The sequence below is a fragment of the Brassica napus genome, chromosome A6 (genome assembly GCF_020379485.1).
Source record: "Brassica napus cultivar Da-Ae chromosome A6, Da-Ae, whole genome shotgun sequence".
Classification (NCBI taxonomy): domain Eukaryota; kingdom Viridiplantae; phylum Streptophyta; class Magnoliopsida; order Brassicales; family Brassicaceae; genus Brassica; species Brassica napus.
In genome coordinates, this window is record NC_063439.1 from 19377766 (window position 1) to 19401443 (window position 23678).

The 23678-nt window shown below is 31.9% G+C and overlaps 5 protein-coding genes across 7 annotated transcripts; 3 read left to right on the top strand and 2 right to left on the bottom strand.

Annotated features, from left to right (window-relative positions):
* The first annotated feature begins 6167 nt into the window (after window positions 1-6167).
* LOC106348025 (ethylene-responsive transcription factor ABR1) lies at window positions 6168-8998 on the top strand. The gene is made up of 2 exons (XM_013787668.3): window positions 6168-6841; window positions 8048-8998. The coding sequence occupies exons 1-2, from the start codon at window positions 6394-6396 to the stop codon at window positions 8785-8787; spliced, it is 1188 nt and encodes a 395-aa protein (XP_013643122.2). The 5' UTR covers window positions 6168-6393; the 3' UTR covers window positions 8788-8998.
* A 3571-nt stretch (window positions 8999-12569) lies between these two features.
* LOC106351906 (protein GOLVEN 2) lies at window positions 12570-13304 on the bottom strand. Of its 2 annotated transcripts, none has more exons than XM_013791621.3 (2): window positions 13167-13304; window positions 12570-13036 (listed from the first exon to the last, which is right to left on the bottom strand). In XM_013791621.3, exons 1-2 carry the CDS (start codon window positions 13240-13242, stop codon window positions 12870-12872), a joined length of 243 nt encoding a protein of 80 aa, XP_013647075.1. In that variant the 5' UTR covers window positions 13243-13304; the 3' UTR covers window positions 12570-12869. The 2 variants fall into 2 exon arrangements, 1 of the variants encoding a protein (XP_013647075.1); XR_007314386.1 differs by having other exon boundaries at window positions 12768-13054; window positions 13167-13294.
* A 2299-nt stretch (window positions 13305-15603) lies between these two features.
* LOC106348024 lies at window positions 15604-17044 on the bottom strand. Its single transcript, XM_013787667.3, has 3 exons — window positions 16749-17044; window positions 16131-16211; window positions 15604-16009 (listed from the first exon to the last, which is right to left on the bottom strand). Exons 1-3 carry the CDS (start codon window positions 16905-16907, stop codon window positions 15725-15727), a joined length of 525 nt encoding a protein of 174 aa, XP_013643121.2. The 5' UTR covers window positions 16908-17044; the 3' UTR covers window positions 15604-15724.
* Window positions 17045-18732: 1688 nt separating this feature from the next.
* Window positions 18733-19459, top strand: LOC106351905 (CLAVATA3/ESR (CLE)-related protein 21). Its single transcript, XM_013791619.3, has one exon. The coding sequence runs from the start codon at window positions 18838-18840 to the stop codon at window positions 19159-19161; it is 324 nt and encodes a 107-aa protein (XP_013647073.1). The 5' UTR covers window positions 18733-18837; the 3' UTR covers window positions 19162-19459.
* A 1734-nt stretch (window positions 19460-21193) lies between these two features.
* LOC106348023 (probable WRKY transcription factor 51) lies at window positions 21194-22826 on the top strand. 2 transcript variants are annotated; one of them, XM_013787665.3, is made up of 3 exons: window positions 21194-21624; window positions 21725-21865; window positions 22378-22826. In XM_013787665.3, the coding sequence occupies exons 1-3, from the start codon at window positions 21380-21382 to the stop codon at window positions 22595-22597; spliced, it is 606 nt and encodes a 201-aa protein (XP_013643119.2). In that variant the 5' UTR covers window positions 21194-21379; the 3' UTR covers window positions 22598-22826. The 2 variants fall into 2 exon arrangements, with proteins under 2 accessions (XP_013643119.2, XP_013643118.2); XM_013787664.3 differs by having other exon boundaries at window positions 21246-21624; window positions 21710-21865.
* Window positions 22827-23678: the final 852 nt, after the last annotated feature.

The window sequence follows — 23678 nt, forward strand, 5'->3', positions numbered from 1 at the left end:
AAACCTCGAAAAAATTAAAATTTGCGAAAAGATGGAATACATATTAAATTGATCGTATATAGTATTCAATTTGTTGTAATAATAAACAAGTATCAATAATTAAACTAGTTATTGCAAAATGTGAAAATAACTAAAATTTATTTAAAAATATTTTAATTCTTATTATAAATATCTAACTTATCTTTCAATACATTTTAATAATATATTGACCTGTAATAATATACAAATTATATTATAATTTTATTTACGATATAACTATTTATCATTAAAAAAATTATTGCTATGTATTTTAAAATTTAAGTTAGTATTAGCATATAATTTATTAATATGAAAGTGTTGATTTTGTAAATTTTCTGTCATAATCTATTAAAACTCTCTTTTTGATTTAATGGAATCTCTTTTAGTATTTTTGTCAGCAGATACGTTTCATTCCACAATATTTTGTTGATTGGTAAAATACTTGCGGAATCGAAACAAAAGCTAAAAACAAAAGACCAAATGAAACGCAAGTTTTATTTAACAAAGTAAAAACGTTCGTTCATAAGATATGTTTTTATGCTGAAAGTTTTATCACAGGAACATCTAACTAAAGCCTTTTTCCATTAAAGAAAGAAAAAAAAAAATTTAAGTAGCACTCACAGTTTTTAATTTTGTTATTCTTTCTTTTGGCATTGACAAGTAATCTAAAACCTCGATTCCAGTTTAGTCAGATAGTAGGTTAAGTTTCCGTTGCTGTAAAGAATTAGGTAGATGACCACTTGTCCAGAATATCTACAGAAAATAATAATTTTCAAAAATCTTGGGCTTTCTTTAAGAAATGTAGTCGTCTAGATTAACATGTATTTGACATATAACTGTTACATACTTTGACCGCTATCATGATTAATAATAATCTATAGTCATAACGGACACAGGAAATGTTCGATTCAACAGAATCTATTAAAATATGACTGAATAGAAGGTTGAATACTTATAAGTTGTCTTATTTTCCACCTTAAATTCATTTTTTATATTAATAACAAATTTGATTAATCAAACTATAGCAAAGTTTACCAATGTCACCGTATCTTTTATTTTATTTTTAAACTAAAGTTGCCAAAAACATTATGCACATAATTAATATTACAGTTAACTAGATTAAACCATCTTCAACCTCATTCCATATTTTATTTTAAAATAGAATTTAGAAATCTTCACTCCGTAATGGAGTAAACATGGATTTACTTTATAAATATAATAATCATTTGCTTTTTTGTCATTACTCTAGTTTTTATTCCAAAATAGAATAAGGTTGAAGCAAATTCAAATCCATTATAGAGTTATTTCATTATAAAATTACTCTATTTTAGAAAAAAATAGAATTTTATATTGGAGACGTTGTTATCTACCATTGAATACCAGAATATTTTGGAAAATTTACTGATGTCTCGTCATTAAAAATTCAAGAGATTATTTTTTTCCAAGAGATTATAAATTGATTTATCTAATATGGCAAATTATCAAATACTTGTTTAAATTTTACGTAAAACTATATTTATGAGTATGCAATAAACTTTATTTGAACGACACAAAAAAAAAAGCTGAGGCTCATATATGTATAGAATGCGATATCTAATCCCATAGGCCATAGTATACTTTAATTTTCAGTGGTTCTTTGAAAGAATCATAAGTATGAACCATTGCATACAGGTCATTAAATGACTTTATCAAGTTTTAATTTTATGAACATTAGAGAATGTTTACATGTTTAATGAGAACCCAGAACTTGAATTCTGCTTCACTCATCCCCTATATATTATTTGATAAGCATTACAACATTTTTTTGTAGTCACGTGTCATCACTATAATGATTCTTAAAATCCTTAGAAAAATAGGTTGGTCCATCTAAATATATAATAAACTTTTTATTAAACTAACCATAAATACATCATTAATGTGATTTATTATTTTCTTAAATAAAATTACAGAATTTTCTAATGTGGCTAAAGTATATATAACAATTAATGATTTTGAATAGTAAAGATTTAATAAAAATGAGTGTATCTTATATCATATTTGTAAAATTCTAAACTATTAAAATAAATTAAACAACCATATTAACCATATCATAAAAATGAAATTTTTTTCTTTATATGTTATATTTTGATTTTTTTTAAAACGAGTATAAACTACTAAAACTGTTAAAAATCTCACATTCAAATTTTGTGATCCATGATTTAATTTTTTGTTATGATATGATACAAATGATTAAAAAATCATATAAGTCGAAAGTCTCATTTAATAAGTATTAAAAATAAAGATATATATATATATATATCATTTTAAATTAAATTATATGCCATATACAAAATACATAAATATCTTAATTTTGAAATTTACTTTAGACAATTTTTTTTGATGAAAAATTTGAAAAAATATTATAAATTACTTAAACTATTAATTTTACAGTGAAAATTTTGTTATTAGTAATTTAATTTTTTTCCTATAATAAATACAAATGATAAAAAACATATGAGTAGAAAGTATCATTTAATAAATATTAATATTAAAATATACTATATATATATGTTACTATCACTTAAATTTAGTTATATACCATATCAAATAGAAAAAATATTTTTTAGATTATTAAACTTTTATTTATATCTTCGCACTAATTTAATTATATAAGTAATAGTTAGTAACTTTTTAATTATTCAATATATATTTATTATTTCATAATATGTTAGAAACATATAATATATAAAATAATTTATATATATAATGTTGCAAGGCGCGGATCTTAACCTAGTATATCAATAAATATAAAACACCGTGCTGGATAGTGAATACAATGTTTCAACATAACTTTTTAATAGTATATCGAAAGATGTAATAAACACGACATAAGCGTTACTTATAGTAGCTTTCTTTTGGTAAAGCCCATTTATAGTACCTAGTAACTTTAAATAACACAATAGAATCAGAATTTGAGTCTCAGAATTTTCATGTCGACAACATTTTTTCATATCATATTTATATTTTATTTATATCTATTTCATTCTGTTGTTCAGAAAAAAAATTGTATCTATTTAATTTACTATTCCGTTTCATATTAAATATCACTGTAAAATAAATATCTCATTACAAAATAAATATCTTTTATGATTTTAGTGCAGTTTTCACTATTATTTTTATCAATTCAGTAATTTATCTCTCTTTTAAAAAACTTCTAATTAAATAAAATAAATATAATATTAATAGTAAAATAGGAATAAAACTGAACTTTTCACGATTTTTTAATTTGTGTAAAAGACTTTTTAATAACATTTAATTTAAAAGAGAGAGTAAAACATAACACTGGAAGGAAAAGTTTTCAGGTGCAGAAAAAATTAAAAAAAAAGTTTTCTATGCTGTTTCTCATTAAAGATGATTGCGACATTGCGTCACCACGTGCTACAACTAATTAAGCGGGTTATTAAAGATGTACTAAGAAGAGCATGATTATCCGATAAACCCATTTGGGATTCTTAATTTTTCTTCTAATCTGATTAAAAAAGTTAAAAAGTAAACCAATCGCAAATGTCAGTAATGTTTACGAACAGTGCAAGGAACTCACTTAAATAGGTTTTTATTCGACCACTTTTATAATCGATTTTTAGTATTTTTGTGGAGCTCATGCACTAAGAACCCCACTTATGCACTGCATTAAAGATGGCCTAATATACTCCGATAATTTTCAATTAGTTAAGATATAGTACTGTATTACTCCGTAATTACATAGTTTTATATCACTATTTCCCATGTTTCATCGTACATAACTACATATCAAGTTGCGATGCCAAATTGTCAATTGTTGATGATATTTATATACAAGTGGCAACAGTTCCAACTTTATCTTTTATTAAACTCAAATTAAATATAAGTACCATTTATCTAGTTGGCAAAAGGAAAGAATATGCTAGCTAAAATAACTATTGTAATTCCTTTTTCATACGAATATTTTCTCTTGTCTCCTAAAAACATGAAGATAATAATTTCCCCACGTAGTATATACGACTACGGTGTTTTTTGTACATACATTCTGGTTTTTTAAAAGAATATCATAATCATTTAAGTGCACACTTGTAATATCAGTTTTAGCTACCTGAGTTTGATACGATTTCTACTTATTTATTTTATAGAAAGACACAAGTTGCTTATCGTTTTTTTTCTAAAGAAGACATATTAACGTACACGCCTGAACTTAATTAAGCTGATCATGCCTTTTCTCTGCTTTGGCCACGTTAAAATAGTTTTAAAATTGCAAGTTGAATGGATATTCTTATAATAGTCCTTTTTAATCACCGTGTTAATGGAAATTTAATTAGGGATTAGCCGATTAGGTTAGGCGATAGGCGCACACACACATGCGAGAAAAATAATTATTTAATAATCGTAGTTTCCGTACTTGGATCGATCTCAATTTTGGATGCCTTAGTTAGACTCTTATCTCTAATTTATTTTATTTTAATAATCCTGTTTTAGAACGAATACTGTAATGCAATCGGTATCAAACTCGGAATATTTGTTTCTAAAGAATTGAGTCAATTGACAGGTGAAAGTTATCTGATATCACCATGCAATGTTTCTTTTTAACATCTTAAGAAACTAAATGTCCTATATTAATAAGAAGGGACATTAACATCAGGCAAATAAAAATGTGACATCATTAACCATCGAGTTTTAACAATTTCTTTTGTATCCCAGATTCTACAATAGTTTTTTTCACTTTTTTCATAACGATTTTAAAAAATATGTGGCTGCTTAATTCACCAAGTAGAAACTAAGTGCGTAATTAACCAAATGCTCACGTGTAAAAATGTAAAAATACCGACTACGTCAACTTGTGAGCACACTTGCTTAGATTTTGAAAATAAAACAAACGAATTCGAGATAGTCCTCAAGTTACTCCCACTATAAAAAAAAAACGCAGGTTAATATAATATTAATATCAATAGTTAATCACCTGTTCAGACTAATTAAGTTGAACCTACGAGTAATCGCTGAACCATCTTGGTCAAAATCTGTATCGAGACAAGAATATGTTATATAGTTCCGTTTCAAATGTCATTGCATTTTATCTCTTTTACACTTTGCTTTTGTTGCATGTTTTATTTTCGGACCGAGAAATAAGAAACAAAGTATCTTTTACAAAAAAAAAGAAATAAGAAACAAAGTGTAATTATCATCATCTCGTACATAGACATTTAGTTTTACTTGTCATTTTTATCCAACATTTTTTAAATTTCAGTCTTAGATATCCATATAAGTTGACAACGAATAAAATATCCAATACCTTTTTTATTAAAAAAATATAAATATATATTTTAGAAACATTTAGACTGGAGCAAGAAAATCGAAAACGAAGAATATTTCCTGGGTCAAACGGTCAAAATAATTAAACAAAAACGAACACGAGCTTTGGAACAAGTGGGCCGTATGTAAGGCCCATAAAAGTCACGTGCGCTGGCCTTTCATCACCGACACCGTCAAAACGGAACCTTTGACGTCGGCAATAACCAACACCGCACTCGTGTGAGGCACGCGCTTTTTGCACGGCACGGCTCTTATCTGAGTTATCTCAACTTGACCTTCAAGCTCACCGTTCAGGCAAATATCTTATTCTAAAAAAATAGTTACATTTAATGGCTCACCTATTTTTCAGCAATTCCTTTTTTCCATTACCATGGTAATCATATAAAATCACCGAACCATAGAGAGTAATTAATAATGGTGTCTGAATGTCTACATATTGTTTAACAGTGTTTATATATGTGTTTGGTTTTACTTGGCAACTTGTCTGACCTTTTTCTTAATTCCTTTTAATTTATTAAGCTCGTTTAAGTTTTGAATGTGACAGTTAAATAGTTCACTTGCATGTCGATGAAACTAGATACCACCCACAACACAAGTTGCAAAAGTTTCAGATACATTACTAATATAGTATCAGTTTATACAATTTGTTCATATTGGCCTGAATCTTCAAAACCAAATTTCTTTCCGTTAGTATAATTCAACTTTATAATATACGAGTTATTTACTCTATTTTACTATGTTTATATAATTATATAAAAGTGCGTGTTTTCTATTCACACGGAAAGAGAATTCTTTCTTTTTGGCGGCGCGGAATAAAAAAAGTTTACGCAAGCAAAAATATCTGTATATCTATGAAGCTTAAACCTCGTTCTCTGTCTGACAAAGAAACATCTCGTAAAATCTCTGTATTTCTTTCTCTCTGCCTCTCTGTTTTTTTTTCGTCTCTATCTACAGAGCTTTCTTTCCCTCTAAGTAAAGAAAACAATACATTTTTAAATTTCTAGGTTTATAAGATTTAAGTAGTTCAGAGGAGATTAGAGTTAAGAGGTTTTCTTTATGTGTACCATAAAAGTGGCAAATCAAGACGGAAACGTTGGTAAGAAAGCCGAGCCTACCACTGGAGAAGATGATCATGGGACGTTATCAGACATCGATCAATGGCTTTACTTATTCGCGGCCGAAGACGACCACCTCCACCGTGATAACGCTTTCACGCCTCCCTACTCGTCGTCTTCTCTTATGACGAGCTATAACAGAGAGATGGAGATGTCTGCAATCGTCTCTGCTTTGACACATGTAGTCGCTGGAAATGTTCCTACTCATCAATACGGTGACGGTAGCGGTGGAGGTGGCGGTGGAGAAGGGAATTCGAATTCCTCTTCCTCCTCCGGACAAAAAAGGAGGAGAGAGGTGGAGGAAGATGGCGGTGGGGGGAAAGCAGTCGAGGCAGCTAATACTTTGACGGTTGATCAATATTTCTCCAGCGGCAGTTCTACTTCTAAAGGTAATTCATCTCGCTGATTTAAAAAAAAATCATATCATCCATAACACACGCGTGCACTAATGAATTAGTACTGAATTATTTTCGACACGAAGACAAACTACTATGCTAAAAATGATGGTAGTGTAGATTTTTGTGCTTATAAATCTTTCTATTGTGTAAATACATATAAAAAGAATGGTCGACTTAAAACATAGACTAACGTTTTCCTTAATTTTGTTAAATTTTCACACTCAAATATTTTCGACATGAATACAAATTACTATGCTAAAAATGATGGTAGTGTAGATTTTTGTGCTTACAAATCTTTCTATTGTGTAAATACATATAAAAAGAATGGTCGATTTAAAACATAGACTAACGTTTTCCTTAATTTTGTTAAATTTTCAAATTAATTGTGAGAGATTCTGAATTTGGAAGGTCGTTTATGATAAGTATTTTACATATATAGATATGTGATGTAGTATAAAATTATATGCATCAAGTGTATGGTCACATCACATTTTTCTAAGTTAGAAATATAAATAGTGTTTTTTTTAAGTGCTCTTTTTGTTTTTTTCATAAGAAGTTGCCCTAACACAATATACAAAAACAACATCAATAATACTTAATATGTTTTTCTATATACAAGTCCAATGTGATTGTTATAAAGTTATAAGTAATGAGTTGTTTTTCACAAGACTATCGAAAATCTCAATTTGAAATTTCTTGTATTGAGAAAAAAAAAAAAAAAAATCTTGTATTGAAAAACCAATGCATGCATATAAATATTTTCTTCCGAATGTTAAGGTGTTAATGTTTTTGAACTACAAAAAAAAAAAAAAAAAAAGAGAAAAAAAGCTGGTGATTAAGGATGTACTATATAAAGTAACAAATGTGTTAGAATTGAAAATATAAAAAGTGTACTTGATTATCCGGACATATACTTAAAGAGTTGTAATTAAAAAAAGGCATGATATTAATTAACAAAAAAAAGATGATATGCCAAAAGAATCCATATCCTTCCATTTGCCTCAAGGGTCGTTTTCCACTTGCTTCTTTTTACTACTTGTTCATTGCTCTTTGTCCATTTGGCCTCATCGCTTTCTCATAATCACTTAACACTCTTTTTTAAGGACTTTCTCTTTCTTAGTCCTTTTTAAATAGAGTTAATTAACGAGTCAGGACAAAAGAGTGAAATTTTATATGTCTATTTTTGTTTGTTTGCAGTGAGAGAAGCTTCGAGCAACATGTCAGGTGGTTCAGGTCCAACATATGAATACACTACTACAGAAAATGGTACTACCGAAACGTCATCGTCTAGTGGGGACCAACCTCGAAGAAGATACAGGGGTGTGAGACAAAGACCATGGGGGAAATGGGCGGCAGAGATTCGAGATCCGTTCAAAGCGGCTAGAGTTTGGCTCGGTACGTTCGACAATGCTGAGTCAGCTGCAAGAGCTTACGACGAAGCTGCTCTTCGTTTTAGAGGCAACAAAGCCAAACTCAACTTTCCTGAAAACGTAAAACTCGTTAGACCCACTGCAACACAATCTGTGCCACAAACTGCTGTTCAGAGACCAACTCAGTTAAGGAACTCGAGTTCTACAAGTACCCTTTTGCCCATAAGACCTGCTTCAGAGCAAATAGTTCATTCTCAGCCGTTGATGCAACCGTACAACATGAGTTACTCGGAGATGACTCGTCAACAACAACAGTTTCAACATCATCATCAACAACAATCGATGGATTTATATGATCAATTGTCATTTTCGTTGCCTTTTGGTCACACTGGAGACTCAACAATGCTATCCACATCATCATCGTCATCTCATTCTCGTCCTCTGTTTTCTCCAGCAGCAGTTCAACAACCGCCGGAATCAGCTAGTGAAACCGGTTATTTCAAGGAGTTAAAATGGTCACCAGACAAGACAAACAATAATAACTATAGTAATAGTCCATCCTCCTAATGGAATTGCTTCATTTCTTATTTTTCTTTTTACTATAAATAAGTTAGCGTTTAGGTTTTTATGGCTTGCTTGCTTTATTTTGTTTTTATGGCTTTCTTATTTGCATGTTTGTTTTCAATATTTTATCATATTTTTGGATAATATTAAGTTGTAAAAAATGAAAAATATAATAGTGAGAAAACAACTAAAAGACGAAGAGTTTTGTTTACTCTTTAAAGGTTTCCTTAAAGATCACATACAAGAGCTAATGCATGTGAGCCAAAACAAAGACAAAAAAAAACTCAAATGAAGAATTTTGGGACAGTGACAACAACCTGAGAGATTATTTCTACTGGTGTTTGTGGCTTTCTCAAGCTCTTAGTGCAACTTTATCAACCATAGTTTGTTTGTGGATTTGGTGACAACTCTTCTCAACAAGATCTAAAAGCTTCTCCAACTTCGTTTCTCAAGTTCTTTGCTGTATTTACCCATCTGGAAGCAGATTATTCCTGATGGCCTGTCGATTCTTGCTATCAAGGCTTTGGACACAACCGTCTCAGATAGATGCTTCTCTGCTTCCTGAGATAAAAACGAATCAATAAGCAGAGCTTAACGTATAACTGGTTATAATTAAATTGTTGTTTGGACTTATATATTTACCTCAATGGTCAGAAGGACGCAAACAAAGAGATACGAAAAAATAGCCTTCACCAGCTTTGTCACCTAAAGAGCATCCTCCAATCATGTTTTTCCTCTTTCTCTTTCTCAAACTCGACCTTGTAATTGTTCCATAGAGACGTCCAGTGGATCACCTCCATTGTCACAATCTGTTTTAGAAGCATCCTGCAACAGAGATATAGTTATCTAATACAGAGAAGAAAGGAAGAAGTAAAGAAACACAAAGCTTTATATCAAGACAAAGACAAAGACTTGAAATCAGGAATTTCTGATAAGTTTCTTGTCTTCCAAGGTTGCATTAAGCAGGCTCGATTGCATCGGATCATGTGGTGCCAAGACCAAGAACCAGCAAATCATCCTCAGAACCTATGATGAGATGATGATCAGGAGAAAATTTAATTCCAGCTGATTATAGAATATAAACTAACCGAAATCCACTAGATTTCATTAGCAACAGAGATAGTGTTCCAAGTAATCGAAAGTAGAGAGATTCAAGAGGGAAGGTGATCGTCGATAAGCTAAGACTCTTGGGCCGATGGTACGTTTTCTTTATGGGCCGTTACATTTTTAAGACTATTCTGACGATAATATGCCCTTAAAGTGAGGAGGCTTAAAAAAGCCCATTATTACTCTAGCCTCGACAACCCCCAATAGCAAGATTCCATGAATTTTTTTTTTTCCATCTATTTTTTATTAATAAAGCCGAAGCCCATAATTTTACAAAAACCTGAAGGCCCACACTAACGAAGCCCAGGTAAAAGATAACCAAACAAACTGGGTCCAAGCCCATTACATTAAAAACCGACCACCGACAATACGCGTCTCGTCCTTACCACGTGGCACGGAACCGCGTCATGGCCACCGCCGGGAGAAGCTACGTCAGAACTAGGACGGCGTCTCACCGGCCATACCAAGAGCATGCATCTACCCTGCATACCACTTCATCACCATCACTTCTTCCAACGGAGATAATCAATCGATCTAGATCGAGATCTCATCCTGAGCACAAACGAAGCCACCACACACAGATCCATCTTCAGTCTGTCGGAGAGCGTTATCAAACGAATCACGATCTCATCCGATCACCAAGCACACAAGAACAGCGAATTAAAACCCGGAAGCCCCAACACCAACGCCTCCATCTCTCGGGACACCCTGAACCAAACTACCAACCACCAACGCCTTCACAGACAAAGGCCACGGATGCCGGCGACGCAGAGCTAAGAAAGCCTCCACCTCCGGTGACAAGAGCCGGCGACGGCGGAGCTGTATAAGTCTCCACCTCCCGGAATCCAAGCTAAACGGAGAAAAAACGATATTTCCCTCTCAAGAACATGCACACCAAATCGAGCAAAGAAACAAAAACGAAAAAGAAAAAACACAAATCCGGACCAACGGTGGCTGTGGAAGCCCCTCCGTTGGCCGGAAAACGAGATATCTCTTTCTCTCTCTTTTCTCTTTGGACTCTCTCTGTTTTCTCTCGCCAAGATTCCATGAATATGAGACCGTTAAAAGTTCCAATTATTTTCTTCTAGACTCAACGGTAAAAACTTAGGCCTTTTATGGTACAGTGTAGGGCTGGGCATAAAATCCGAAACCCGAAATCCGAAACGAAACATCCGATCCGTACCCGATCCGAAATGTAAAAAATTCCTCAATGGATCTTATAGGGTGTTACAAAACATATCCGAACCCGAAGTGTTATTAACCGAACCCGAACGGGTAACCCGAAAACCCTAAAGCCCGAAAAATATCCGAAAAAACCGATCTGAATGTCCAAATTAATATAATATAAATATTTGAAACATAAATATGTACTTCAAATATTTAATTTCATATTTATTTTGATATGATATCTAACAATAAGTATTGAAAATTTAAATAAACACCTTAAATACTCCATTATATACAAAGAAGGATATATTTCTTATGTTTTACTTTTAAATTTTAGATTTTACTTTGGATATACCCGAACCGATCCGATATAATCCGAATCCGAATGATATATGGTTACTTTGAACATATCCGAACCGATCCGAAACCGAAGTGTTATATCCGAATCCTATCCGTACTTGTATATCCGAAGTGTTACAAAATAGAACCAAAATCCAAAAAACTCGATCCAAACCCGAACGGGTATCCGAACGCCCAGGCCTAGTACAGTGTGTAAGGTTAAGGTGATCGGATATTCGGATTTTTGGAAATATTCGTGATCCGATTCTTTTGGTCCAAATAGTTAACTATCTGAACCAATTTGATTTGTAGCAATCCAAATATTCGGTGTCCCGGAAATCTAGAAAATTTTAGTTTTTTGTCTGTACATCTGATTCGATCCGTAAAAATAAATAAAACAAAATAATATAAAATACTAATATTTTATTAAAAATAAAAAGTTATTTACTTTTTTAAATTCAATAACTAATATAATAAATTTAGTAAATAAATTTTTTGTAAAATATATAAATTGTAATATTTATATAACACTATTAATATTTGTGATTTGTTTTGTTTCTTATGAATATTGCATATTAATATTTGCTTTACTTTGTTTCGTAGAATTACAGACATTCAAATTTTTTGGTTCATCGAATCAAAATTTACGGATATTTTGCCATCATGCTTATCGTTTAGGCTTATTGTTTTTGGTTATACTGGGCTTTGTCTCGATTTTGGGCTTCACCCTTTATACAATACTTGTTAAAAAAAAAAAAACTGTGAAAACCTAAATCCTTTTTCATTTTTTATTCTGCATCTTAATGCAAATATTCATATATTATGCGTTTGGATACCATGCCAAATCTATAAAATCTAGAATATCTACATATTTGAAATGCAAAAAAAATGTAGAGTTAAAATTAAATTATATTATAAACTTTTGATATTTTTTTTTGGTTAAAAACTTTTGATATTTTAAACTATTATATAAATTTTGCCATGTTTTGTTATCGTGATATAGTTTTTACATGGTTTGTGTCAACAAGTTATTTAGAACTACAATTTTCATGTCCTCGAGATGATGTCTATGTCATATATATGTCACACATGTTTTTTAAACTACATGTAACACATGCGATCAAAATGAATAATATTCAAACAATAAACTTAAAAGAAGATGTTAGAGTATATACACATAAGATACAAATATGTATTGATGACATTTATTCGCAAACAGAAACTCACGATGCAATCCATACATAAACACACACAAACTATGAGTATTACATAAAACTCTTTTTATCGAGACAAGGCTGTACACATATGTAGGGCATACAACCTCGATTATACTTATGTTCATATATATAACATAGTTTACGATTTTTCAATACTTAAAAATAATTTCTTTTGAATATATCACATAAATCTCGGGATATCTTAGAACCTCTGGATATCTCACAAGAAATTGATAAGCTCGTCATCATATGTGTTTATTTGCGATTATGTATCGGTCTTTTCTTGTTCGCACTATTATAATCCATGTCAACCAATCCATCACCATCATTTCCTCCTCCGTATTGCCATGAGTTCCGATTTTCTTGATCCTTCTCCACTACCATTAGTGTTCTCTTCCTCACGATTCCTCCTATGTTTCGTGCTTCAATTCCAAAACAAACTATCATCAGAAAAATATTTTTTGGTATTCTATTTTAGTATTCGTAAAATCATGATGGATCGATATATACTTGATATAACTATAAAACTCACTGTATTAGCTATAAATTTACCTTGAGCAGGAGAACAAATGAAGAAGATGAGAAGAAGTGCCAGGAGGAGAGACTTGTGGGAAACCCTAATTGCCATTTTTGGAAGAGACTCTCTTTTGTTTTTCTTTGGTTGTATGACTATCTTTTTTATTGAACCTTTTTGTGTTTATATATAGGAGATGAATGATTCTATGGTGAGCTTAGGGTCCCAATTGTATATCAGAATTGAATAACGTTTTGGAAGTTATTGGGACATATGGGTCGAATGATTTGACGTCAACATTTCTATGTCTTCCCACATTAACATAAATCTATCCCCACAAATTAGTTTTTCTTGTTTGCAACCGAAACTGAATCAAATTATCTGCTTATGCAAGACATTAATTAGTGTGGACGCGTAAAACCAAAACACGTATACTTCAGCCTAGTTTAGCCATAAAACTGGTTTGGAACTTGCTCGGAATCAGACGCATAGGTCGGTACGTATATTGCCAAGTTATTGTGCAAAATAACAGTTACGTTATACCTATGCGAGCTACGTGCAATAAATTCATCGATATGGTAAGATAAAATTCGAGGAGATGATAGGAGATCGAGTGGTCCTTTCACCTTTGGATCATATGGAGATATTGAAATTGTGGTCCTTTAGAGGAATACGATCTATCAGAACATCGGAAACAAATGATTTATATGAAAGTCTATGCATATAATGATAACGTATAGTTTACAACTTTACATCCTATTAATACTGTCTTTTGTTTTTGTTTGACCAAATTCAATTAATATTGTTCATATTCATGCATGTTATGCGTAGTCAAGCGTGGACAAAGAGAGATACTAGCAATCTCATATCGAGAGATAAAGTGTAAGAGATCTAGCATCTTATCCAATAACCCTAAAACTGTAAACCATATTTGCTAGATAACGATTGATTTTGGAATTAAATAACGTTTGATAAGAGGACATATCAGTTTTACAGGAACTGAAATTCAGTTACAAAGATTATAGGCATATAAAACTTTCGATATAGATAAATCATGAATTGAAATGAAGTTGTTAACGTGAAAAAATTACCTAATTATTTAATTTGGTAAAACAAAATAATATGGACCACGTTAGCTAGGGATGTAGAAAGGAGTGTGGGGGTCGGGGACATGGTAGAGAGAGTGTATAAATATAGCAAAAAGGACGTAAAGTTTGTAGAGTCATGTGTTTCCCAATTAGCCATTCATTATTACAATTCAATTTCTTCACCTATAAAATTTTCAGACAAGAGTGGGTCTACTTTCTTTTTCCAATTATTTAAAAATTAAATCACACAAAATAAAGTATTAATATTATTATAATTACACGTGAATAGAATAATATACATAGACTTATGATATTTCACTTCTTAAAATTAATTTACAATTATTCAAACTCTAATGTGTTAGTTGAAAGGAAAATTGACAATTCTAGTATAAACAGTATTGTGAGCCGATTTGATCGATGAGATAAATGGACTCAAACAGTTTGAATTTTTTTTTTGTTATTAAGATATCTACACTCCCATGTAATAAATGGGTATATGACCTGATATTGTTATTTGTGGACCTAACTATTTTAAATTATCTGCGGTCGTTGTTCCAAGACAATGGAATTAGATTAGTGGTTTAACTAAATGTTCATGATATCGTGTACATCAAGAGGATTAGTTTTAGATTCTAAGAAAGTGCAAATTAAGCCGAATATTAGAAACAAATGTACAAGAGATCAGCATGAAATAAGAAATACCATAAAAATGGATCTCAAAAAACGCGCAGAGTGGTCTAGGTAGATGTGAATCTCCATAAGATAAGTGGAATTGTTCGCCATTCAATCATCTATCTAATATTTTCATAGCATAATTAACTAACGTTAGAAAAGTTGTTTCCAAAACTATAATTTTACTATAGACAGTTTCATTTGATTAGCCACATACGTTGATTAGACTGTTAGGTTTGAAAAAATGGTGAAACGAAACAAGGAATGGAAAAGTCCAGAGAGATCAACCAAAATGTCATGTACAAAGAATCAATGACACTCTCTAGACACTAGACAGCCCCTGCTGATGAATGTTTTGTTAGTACAGAGAAAGTCGTGACCAAGGGAAGAAGTGTGTTTCTGTAACTTTTGATTTTATCCATCTTCAGAGTTATTCAAAGACTTCTCAGGTTTTATATAGAAACACGTAACTCGCCGGAGACCGAGATCGAAGCAATGTTTTTTGGCAAGACAAGTTGAATAGAGAGAGGGGGACCATAAGCACATGCAAGGTTTGGTCTCATTTGAATATATAACCAGTCTTTGTCTCTCTTTCATCACTGTTAACAAGTCTCTCTACATTTAAGTCTTGAGAGCTTAGACAAGACATGAAATTATCAATATCGCCGTCTCTAGACAAAGTCGTAATCAGAGATTTTATCTATCTAGGGGTCAATTTTAAACTCTTCCAAAGATTTAAAGAAAGTATTCAGTATATTACATGAAACAATTGAGACTTTACAATTGAACTTTTGGTTTTTAAATTGTTGCCAAATGAAACAAAAAAAGATAATCAGTTAAAAAAACCCCTGGCCGGTAGAGTTTGGATGGTGGTTACCAGGCTCAGCCTCACGCAAGCTGAAATCCTGAAGGGTTCTTCGAACAGGACTGGAGAGACCATTTGGTTGAGTCAAAAAGACTTTGTCCTGGTTAAAATCATAGTGTTGTGGTATGTGACTTGGAGGAGCGTGAGCTGCTGAAGAAGTATGTACGTTTGGTGGAGCGAATTGGGTGTGGATCTGATGGAACTCTTGCATGGGGGCTGGCGTCGAAGTCTCCTCAGGTTCATATTCAAGCTCATTCTGTATAAAGGGTTTTGTAACAGCAACACACAAAGTGACTTTCAAATCAAACAAATCATAACACTTGTTTGGGTTATAAAGCATAAACACAAACCAGATACTGTTTCAAGAAGGAAAGAACCTGCAAGTAGGTAGTAATATCATCTGTGGACACTCTTGTTCCTTCTTCTTCTTGTCTCACAATCCATTGGTGAAGCTTCTCCTGTAAAACAAGAAGAAGTTGAATTCAGCGGAACAGTTCAAATGATTCCAAGATCTCATGAAAATGTAACAAAAAAAACAAGAAGACTACAAAATCGCGTTACGCATCCACTAAAGAGGATCCGAGTTGTTTATATACATACCTTGAACTAAACTAGACACGTTAGATATCAAAAGGCTACAATTTTGTACGAGTAAGACTGCTTAGCTTCAGAGATCAGGACATAAAAACCCCTAATGAATGAAACCCTCCAAGCTCATCAACCTTAGGCCCTGAGCTAAAGCAAAACTAGGCACTTCAAGATCAAAAGGCCACAACTTTGTACCAAAGCAACACAAGAACCAAGATTGAATATATCCATGAATTTCAGGTTACTGTATATAAAACATGTTCGATGATTCATTACAAAGAAAAGTATTCAACTTTGTGTTCCCCCTGAAAAGAATCAGACTATCTATAATCTACCAAACCCAGAAACCAAACATCAAAACAAGATGTATAATAGAACAAAGGCCAAGAGAGAGAGAGAGGACAGACCAGCCCGCGACGTTCACCGGCGAGGAAAGAGACGCGTTGATGGTTCATGGCGTGTGTATAGAGCTGAGATAGCGAATTAGCAGCACCTCGAAAAGCGCCGTACATGGTTCGATCCACCTCATCGAGTCGACTGGCGTCAGATTTTCGCTTCTTCCCCATTATTAGAGCACGGATGAATCAAAGTCCCAAGGCTTTCGAGATTCTTTTGAATTTGTAAATTAGGGATTTGATTCGATAAAAGGTAAAGACGAGAGAATGATTGTTGGTGAGGCAAAGAAAAAGAGACTTGTGGCGTTTACTCTGTTTATTTTCTGCCACGTGGATTTCATGCTACTTATTGGGTCCTACATATGTTTTGGGTCCACCATTGTTATTTTGCTACGTGGATTTTAGCCTTTTTATTGTTTAATAAAATACTACTAGTAGCTAAAGAATATATATTTTTTAATCAATAAAATAATAGAGATTTAAATATTGAATAAAATGAAGCAACTTTACATAGCACCAAATATACCATAGAAAAAAAAATCGTTATTTCACTATCTATTTTCTTACAGCCCACAAATTTTCGTTATTTTTAACGTTTAAAAATGTTATATATAAGCTTTGAAATATTTTATTTTTGTAAATTAGCATTGAAACATTAATAAGCAAAAAAACATCATGCATTGAAATTTCCGTTCTTTCCGGTATTTGTACAACAGTTCATACGATGGAACACCGAAGTTTATGCTTAGATTCAACGGAACAATTAAGGAAGGTGTGCAATAATTTAGATAAACAATGGTGCGTTGTGAACTATGACTCGGTCAGTATCTAGATGGCGTTGCTCCGGACCTACACACTGCCTGTTACCAAGGTGACTGCACCGCGATGGAGGGGGGGGTACAACCAACATGTAGTTTAGCTTGATTACTAAAAATAGTGGCATGCATTAGTGTGAGATTGCTTGTTTCCTATTAAGATAGTTAATGTAAGTGACGATCTAAAGATCAGCTTCCTGTTTGGAAGACCATTGTCGTTGGACTTGTTCTTATTGAATCGGACCAGTCACGGCTATATAATTTGTTTCTTTTTGCATCTTTAGTGGAATTGATGTCATACAAATAACTGATTACTTGGTGTTTGATTGATAACATTTGAATTAGTTGATTTATAATATATGTTTTGTAGACTGGTATAGTTAAATCTTTTTTTGAGCAATGGTATAATTAAATCATATACTCGTTATAGTGTTATTTTTCACTTGAGTTTCAGTTTTGATTTGTGTGTAATATTGTTCATTATGGATACTCAAAAGCGCTGAGCTGTATATCGTCATTTCACAAATTTATAATAATGATTATTATATTATTCTGTAATTTCACTGTTGCGTTAAATTTTGTCTACTGATTTTCTCGTCATATTAACCTAGTTTTTTATTTTCTACACCAATTATGATCTAGGTAGAAATATTTTGCAGACCTTGTGACATCCAAATGGAAAGACATGGACATGACGATAAATGCGGGTCGTTGAGAGTACTAAATGCTATTCGAAAGAGGGATGTGTATATATGCCCCAGTGCTTTCATATTTTTTATATATTTGTCTATATTATTTTAATTTTTCACCTATTATCAATATGAGTAATAGTGTAATACACATGTTTACATAATAAGAGTTCGAGCAAAAAAATCAAATCATATATATTATTCTGTTTTTTCTTAAGGTATAGACTAGATTAAAGTAGTTCGTAGATGTGACTGAGATTTTTGGGGTTTGTAAAGCCAAATAGTTGGAAGCGATTGCGTACATAGAACATACTGATTACATGAAAGCAGAACTAGGATCGATCTATTATCATTTCTAATTTGTTAATACGCACATAATTATTCTTGTACGAAATGATAAGTTTAGATAATTGTGTAGTCATATCACTGCAATAACTAATGTAATGAATGCTGCTGCTGACCCATTATATTTAATATTATTTATTCTCTCCTTTGTTCCTCTTTAATTCTCTTAGGTCTTAATACAGAGAAGAAGAGGAAGAAGAGTAATCAAGATTTGAGAGAGAGATATTCAAGTTTTTTTTTTCATTTTTAAAGATGGTACTATTTTCTTCGCGGTGTGCAATGAAACGAGATGTTGTTATCAGTGTGATGATCTTTATAATCTTAGTTTTAATAATTTTGTCGCGTTCGAGTTCTATCCAGGCTGGAAGATTCATCACTACGAAAAGAAGGCATAATTTGAGCGTTGCTCGAGTACAAGATTACAAGAATCATCACGCGTTTGTGATCACGGAGATGTCAACGTTTAATAAATTCAGAGGAAGAGCATCTAAAGTTAGGAGAAAGATAGACGGTAACGAAGACGAAGAAGAGAAGCGAATCATCCCGGCAGGTCCAAACCCCTTGCACAACAGGTAGTAGGTTAATGAGAGATGCAAAACATACTTCGACTGCATAATTAGTTCATTATATATATATATACAAATATTAGTTTTGATTTTGAGATTAATAATTGTTCTGAAGATAACACATTTTCTGCTAAAGTTTCATTCATCTCGTTAGATCGATATTGTATTGAGAAGCTTTTTAGATTGGGCTGGAAAATCTAATATATGTGACTGTGAGGTAGCGTATTGGTGTTTAAAACCTCAAATGTCTATTATTTGTAACGAATGTAAATAGACTTGCCCAACCGATAAGTAAAAAGTCTTTAAGATCCCGAGTTCAAATAACGACAACAACAACAGAGTACCTAACATGCCCTCAGTTCCACCCAAAGAATCATGGATACAAGGTCCAGAACTTTTTGTTGACCAGCAAAGTTGTCAAATAGCTCAACTCAAACCCTATTTTGTTGGGATGTAAATGTTATTCAGGGTTCTACAAAGCTAGTTTAATAAAAATTGGACCCACAACTTTCTTCATGCTTCCCATTGGAACTCAAGGAATATCAATATCATTTTATAGTAAAATAAATTTTCCTAGCATACAGAAGGATGCATTTGTTTTTTTTTTTCATCAGAAATATATATATATATTCCATAACTGAGTTCCTTACAAGAACAAAAAACACCATCAACCTTCTAACATCAAGCCTTGACATAAACAGGCCGAGAACACCTAAATCAATGAAAAAGAAAAAGAAGGATGCATTTATTTATTTTCTAATAGGTGGTAGGCGTTCATTAATATATATATCTCCATCACTTTCAAAGCAATTCATAAAAGATACTTGCAGTAGTACATAAGTAAATTTTGTAATTATAGACTTACCCCCACAAAATGGTTTATCTAGACTTGAACCCCACACTGGCATATGTGTTTACCTTTGACCAGCCGCCGCTCATCTGTTTCAGTCTTTCAGTTTATTTTAAGTACAGTATGTTTTTTCTTCTGCTTAAACTTACATTAATCGTATATTTTAAGCACCATTGATTTCAGAGTTAAAGCAGCACACTATCTGGTTTCAAAATTCTAACCATTAGCATGTAATAACTAACTCAAACAGGTAGTATATATATGATTAGCTCGCATGTATTTTCTTACAATAAAGCTACATCACATGTTTCTGTTTTTTCTCTCTGTTAATTCATTTGTTTGAACTTCTGACCCAATAAACACCACTTTGGATCATTGCAATGACAAACACAATCAACAGTGGCACGAGGAAATTTCGTCCTACGGTCCTACCTTCAAGACAAGATTAAAAGACCACTTTGGATCGTTGACTTAGGAATAGACTTTGAAATTTTGTTCATGTATACGTGGGTCAGTGCTATGAGCTAGAACTTAAACAAAACGAATTTTTAAAATAATATATGATCTTTTGTCAATAACAAGAAACAATGACGTAATTAGTTATAGGCTTCCTATAAAAAACTGGAGTAAATTTGATTTATAAGTTTTTTGAAAACATATCGATGCGTTATGCTTGACCAAATATATGAATCTTTTTATTAACATCTGCATTAGATTAGATACGATAGCCTTTGTTTTATATCGCTTTAACGAAAGTTAGGCCAAACAAATCGGTAAAGTTTAACACAAATATCTATGAAAATATAATTACATTTTCAAGAATTTAATAAGTCAAATCTTATTGTCTTGGTGTGCACTGTAAAGTACAGAAAGTCCTGTCTGTTTCAGACGCAGCAGAAGCAAACATACAACTTGCATCTTCAGCCGTCGATCTGCAAACCAAAATCCAAATATTCACGTTCCCGAGCACTAACGTTAAGGTGGGCCGTAACGTAGGTGATAACATCTCTAGAAGCAAAACTCATTAAGGTGGAAGCTCACTTTTCACCACCCTGCCGTCGCTCCTTACGTCATTTTGATGACGTAATCGTTCTCTTCTTTCCACACGTGGTCTTGAAGCACCTTCCTAGTATCTACCCTGAAATTGCTTGTCATTAGTAAATGTTTATTAATCTTATCTCTTACTTAAATTATCTTTCTTTATAATTTTCTTAAAAAGATTCGTACATAAATTACTAAAGATATATTATATATATGCATATAAATAAATGACAATTCATCTCTTTGTCTCCCCTTCTTCACTTGCTGTGCTAGTTCTTAGATGCTTTAAGATCTCTCTGTCTTTCATTTTTTTTTTGGTATTTAAAAAGAAAGAAAAATGAATATTTCCCAAAACCCTAGCCCTAATTTCCCCTTCTTCTCTGATGAAAACCTTATTAATCCTTTCATGGATAATTTCGATTTCACGGATTTGATCTTCGACGTTAATGAAGGAGGCAACAATAATGGATTCATCCAGGAGGAAACTTCATCTCCGATAAGCATCGTTTCATCGGAGACATTTACCGGCGAAAGCGGTGGATCCGGCAGCGGAATAACGACGTCAAGTAAAAAGGAACCAACGTGAGTTTTAGTTATATTTGTTGGCTAGATTCTTCGTAACCAAAACTTTATCAACTTTATTAATATATAACAATTGTTTTAATAGTTTTGGATGCAAAAGTAGGGGAAGTAAAGACGGTGAGACGAAGGAGATGGGCCATAGAGTTGCATTTAGAACGAGATCAAAGATTGATGTGATGGATGATGGTTATAAATGGAGGAAATATGGGAAGAAATCTGTGAAGAACAACACAAACAAGAGGTAATCAATTCATCGAAAAGTTGAATAACTCGTTTCATTTAATTATTGAATGATAATATCAGTAGTTTGTTTATTAAAAGTTATTATATGGTTGCTTGATCATTTTCTATCATCATCTTGTAATCCTATTGGTATACTAGAATATATTCCACTAATTAACTAGATCATATAGTGATTTGAAAACTGTTTAATGGTCCCGTATTAATTACCAACCAACCCACTAGTATTAAAAAAAAAAAACAGATTCCACATGCATCCTTGTCTACGTTTTGTGTTTATATATATATATTCATATTTTCTGATTGAAAAGAGGTAAATTTACTAATCCATGGCTGGGAATCATTGAGCATATAGATCTTATTTTGACTTATATATCATTGAAGAAACAAAACAAATCGCCCACATGTATCTTGAAAACACACTTTAGAGATCAGTCTCGGCTATGCAGTTTATTATTGGTGGGAAATTTATTAAAGTAACTAAAACTAATGAATGTCAATATATGTATATAGGAATTACTACAAATGCTCAAATGAAGGTTGCACGGTGAAGAAGAGAGTAGAGAGAGATGGTGAGGATGCATCTTATGTGATTACAACATATGATGGAGTGCATAACCATGAGAGTCCCTCACATGTCTATTACAATGACATGGTTTTGTTATATGATCATGATAATTGGAACCAACACTCTCTTCTTCAAGCTATCCAACAAATATCTCCTCCATACTGAGATTATTAGATAACTACCATCGTAATCTCAATGTATTATTGCCTTGTGTAATAATAAAAAGTTGGTTATATTGCTTATAACTGTATTGATATAATGTAAATGGTTATGAAACCTTTTGTAGTTATCTTTTTTTTTTGTTCACCTTTGTAGTTATCTAGATATGATCAAAATATCAATGTATATATAGTTCATAATATGCAGTATTGTACTTAATTTTATAAAATGTCTAGAATGATTTTTCCTGGATGTTATTAACCGATACAATCATACCAAGTATACATATATGTGTTAAAGAGTTATCTCTTCTTGTAATAAAGGTGGAAGAAGAAACCACTTGACTGCGTACAATATCATCGCTAGAGTTCTCATCTTCTATGTGTCTTTGAAATATACTACATCCGCTAGGGGTATCAAAATGAGTTATAGCTCATGAGCATGATCTCTGTTTTTTAGATTCATTTAATAAATAAACTTAATAATTGAGCTTAAATTAGATCACTAGTTATATGAACAATCTTTAATGATCATGAGCTAATTCATGAGCTTGGTCGCTTTTATACTTTATATATACATATGAATTCAATTTTTGTTATGCAAGAAAATATAGTTTCTTATAATCGTACTTATCTTCTAAAATTAAAATGTAAAACCAAAAAATTATAAATATATACAAAAATGTAAAAGAATATTAATATCAATCCTCGTATCATATATCTTTAGAATTAAAATCTAAAACAAAATATTCCTAAGACTCTCATGCAAAATATATATCTTTATTATTTGAATAAATAAAGATTTTGAACATGAATCATCTCAAGACTTTTATGTAGAATAGTTTTTCGGATCACTAGTTTAGCTTTGATTTAATTTATTATTAGGTGTTATATTTATTCAGTATTTAATATTAATGTTTTGGATTAACTTTAAATTATACTATGAAAATATTTCATCTTCTAATTTATTTTCTAATTTTTATTTTTATATTTGATCGCGAGTTAGCTCATTTAACTCATAATCTAGATGATCTGAGTTCGAGTTTACATATTGAAGCTTATACAATAAATGAGCTGAGCTGAGTTGA